The 2,500-nt window shown below is 46.7% G+C and overlaps 1 protein-coding gene across 1 annotated transcript in view; it reads right to left on the bottom strand.

Moving 5' to 3' along the window:
* The window catches only part of LOC122256592 (uncharacterized), a 44,269-nt gene that overhangs the window by 9,496 nt on the left and 32,273 nt on the right, over positions 1-2,500 (bottom strand). Inside the window, 3 exon segments of the mRNA XM_043021385.2 lie at positions 902-1,460; positions 1,462-1,579; positions 1,582-2,248. Coding sequence (XP_042877319.2) covers positions 902-1,460; positions 1,462-1,579; positions 1,582-2,248 — 1,344 coding nt within the window.

Below are 2,500 nucleotides of genomic sequence, written 5' to 3' on the forward strand. Positions count from 1 at the left end.
TGAAACACCTGCAAGTGGTAGGGTGGGGGGTGGGGGGTGGGGGTGGGGGAGAGGGGGGAGAGGGGGAGGATATGGAATGCAACACGAGTTTTTCATTCTATTTTTTTTAAGGATGTGTTTAAATACACATGGGTAAATACACAAGCACACTGTACTGTCATGCACATAACGCATACACATATAGTTACAAAAGCAAGTATCCATTAATATGTGCACACGTGTACATACCCCACCCCCCACACACACACAAACAAACAAACAAACACACACACAAACAAACAACGAACACCAGAACAATTTTTCTAAAAAAAAAAAAAAAAAAAAAAAAAACATAAAACATAACCACTCCATAACATGGCGTCAAAAGTAAACACTGATGAACCCATTGAACCTCCAAGTCCCACTTATCAAAGTGTTTAACAAACAGAAGTGTCTGTTTGTGTGTGCCGTCTGGGTCTGCACCTGTATGTATGTATGTAAGAGACGGAGATTGGGAGATAGAGAAAGAGAGAGAAAGAAAGAGAGAAAGGGAGATAGAGAAAGAGAGAGGAAGAGAAAGAGAGAGACAGAGAGATAGAGAAAGAGAGAGGAAGAGAGAGAGAGAGAGAGAGAGAGAGAGAGAGAGAGAGAGAGAGAGAGAGAGAGAGAGAGAGAGAGAGAGAGAGAGAGAGAGAGAGAGAGAGAGAGGGGGGGGGGGAGAGGGAGAGGGAGAGGGAGGGGGAGAGGGAGTGGGAGAGGGAGAGAGAGAGAGAAAGAGAGAGAAAGGTGGGGGAGTGAGAGAGAGAGAGAGAGAGAGAGAGAGAGAGAGAGAGAGAGAGAGAGAGAGAGAGAGAGAGAGAGAAAGAGAGAGAGAGAGAGAAAGAAAGAGAGTGTGCGTGTGTGTGTGTGTATGTTTACTCACCATAGCAGCCACGGCACTCTGGCGTCTCCGCAGCTGCCGTTCCCCGATGGGTGGTTGGAGTATATCTTCGCCCTCCTCCTTCTCCTCTTCTTTACTCATTACTTGCTTTATCCCTCCTTCGTGATTCCCATTTTCGTCTTTCGTGCCATTCCCCTTCTTCTCGTGGTCCGCCTTGACTGTATTTTTATCCTTCTTTCTCTCCCTCTCCTCGCTCTCCTTATTCTTCTCTCTGTGTTCTTTGGCTTCCTTCGGCTGATTATCCCCCTGTGACCCATCTCCCTCATTCGTACCTTCTATTGCGTCATCTTCCATCTCCTGCAATTCTCCATCCTTCTTTTCATCTACGTCATTACCCTCCTTCGCATCATTATCTTCCTTCTCTAACTCCTCCTCCATCTCTTCCCCTTCCTCTCTTTTATCTTCATTCCCCTCCTTTATCACCAGTTCGTCTAATTCCTTCTTTTCTTTCATCTTTGCATTCTCTTCTTCTACTTCCTTGTGTCCGTTCGAGCCGGAGTGACTCGTGGGAATAATGGCGGAGGAGGAAGGAGGAAAGGAAAGAAGAAGAGGAGGAGGAAGGGAAGGAGGATGGAAAGGAAGAAGAGGAGGAGGAGGAAGGGAAGGAGGAAGGGAGGGAGGAAAGGCAGAAGAAAGGGAAGTCGAAAGGACAAAAGGAAGGGAAGGAGAAACTACAGAAGGAAGAGAAGAAGGAAGGGAAGCAGAAACAGACGAAGAGCAGGAAGGAGGAGAGGTAGACGGGACAGAAGATGTTAAGGAGGCGACGGAGGAGGAAGTGGCGATGGAAGAGGCTGCAGGTGGCGAGGAGATTGGCAGGGGCGTTGGGGGGACTCCGCCAATAGCAGCGAGGCTAGATGACCTGGCGAAACTAGCGGCCTTGCTCTGGCTAGCTGATTCGGTAAGGCTAGTTGAACTGTTCTGGCTAGTAGTTGAACTGTCCTGGCTAGTCGTTGAACTGTTCTGGCTAGTTGTTGAACTGGTGAAACTACTTGAGTTGTTCAGTCTAGTTGAACTGGTGAAACTAGTTGAACTGTTCTGGCTAGTTGTACTGGTATAGCTAGTTAAGTTCCCGAGGCTCTCCGGCTCTCCGTTGCTAGTTGAATCGCTAAAACTAGCTGGATCTGCTGAGCTGGCCGAACAAGGGGCGATAACAGAACAGATCCGGGTGGCCAGATCGGTGCGGCCTATTAACCCGTCGGTGCTAGTTGTGCTGGCCAAACTAGCTGGGTCACTGAAGCTAGTGGTTCTCGAGGAATTCAGGCTAGTGTCGATGTCCTCTAAGGTGTCTTCGGAGGAACCGCTGCTGCCATTTGAAGTCATGATCTTCACCTGTTGAATAAAAAAGAAAATGGGTGTTGAACATCTTCAAAAAAGAAAAAAAAGAATGTGAATCTATAACAATTAAAGTGACTTTGTTGAAAGTTGTAGAATCGGTGCAACTACTAGAACATCATGCAGAAGAATCCATTCTTTGTTTTATTTTAACTGTCAACAGAGCAGGAAAAAAGAAACATTTGTTGTGGGAACTGAATCAGAAATGGGTGATTATCGCCGCAATACTTAAACACAAAAATAACAACA

Source organism: Penaeus japonicus, unplaced genomic scaffold (genome assembly GCF_977035675.1).
Source record: "Penaeus japonicus unplaced genomic scaffold, GWHDUDI00000001_assembly GWHDUDI00000022, whole genome shotgun sequence".
Classification (NCBI taxonomy): Eukaryota; Metazoa; Arthropoda; class Malacostraca; order Decapoda; family Penaeidae; genus Penaeus; species Penaeus japonicus.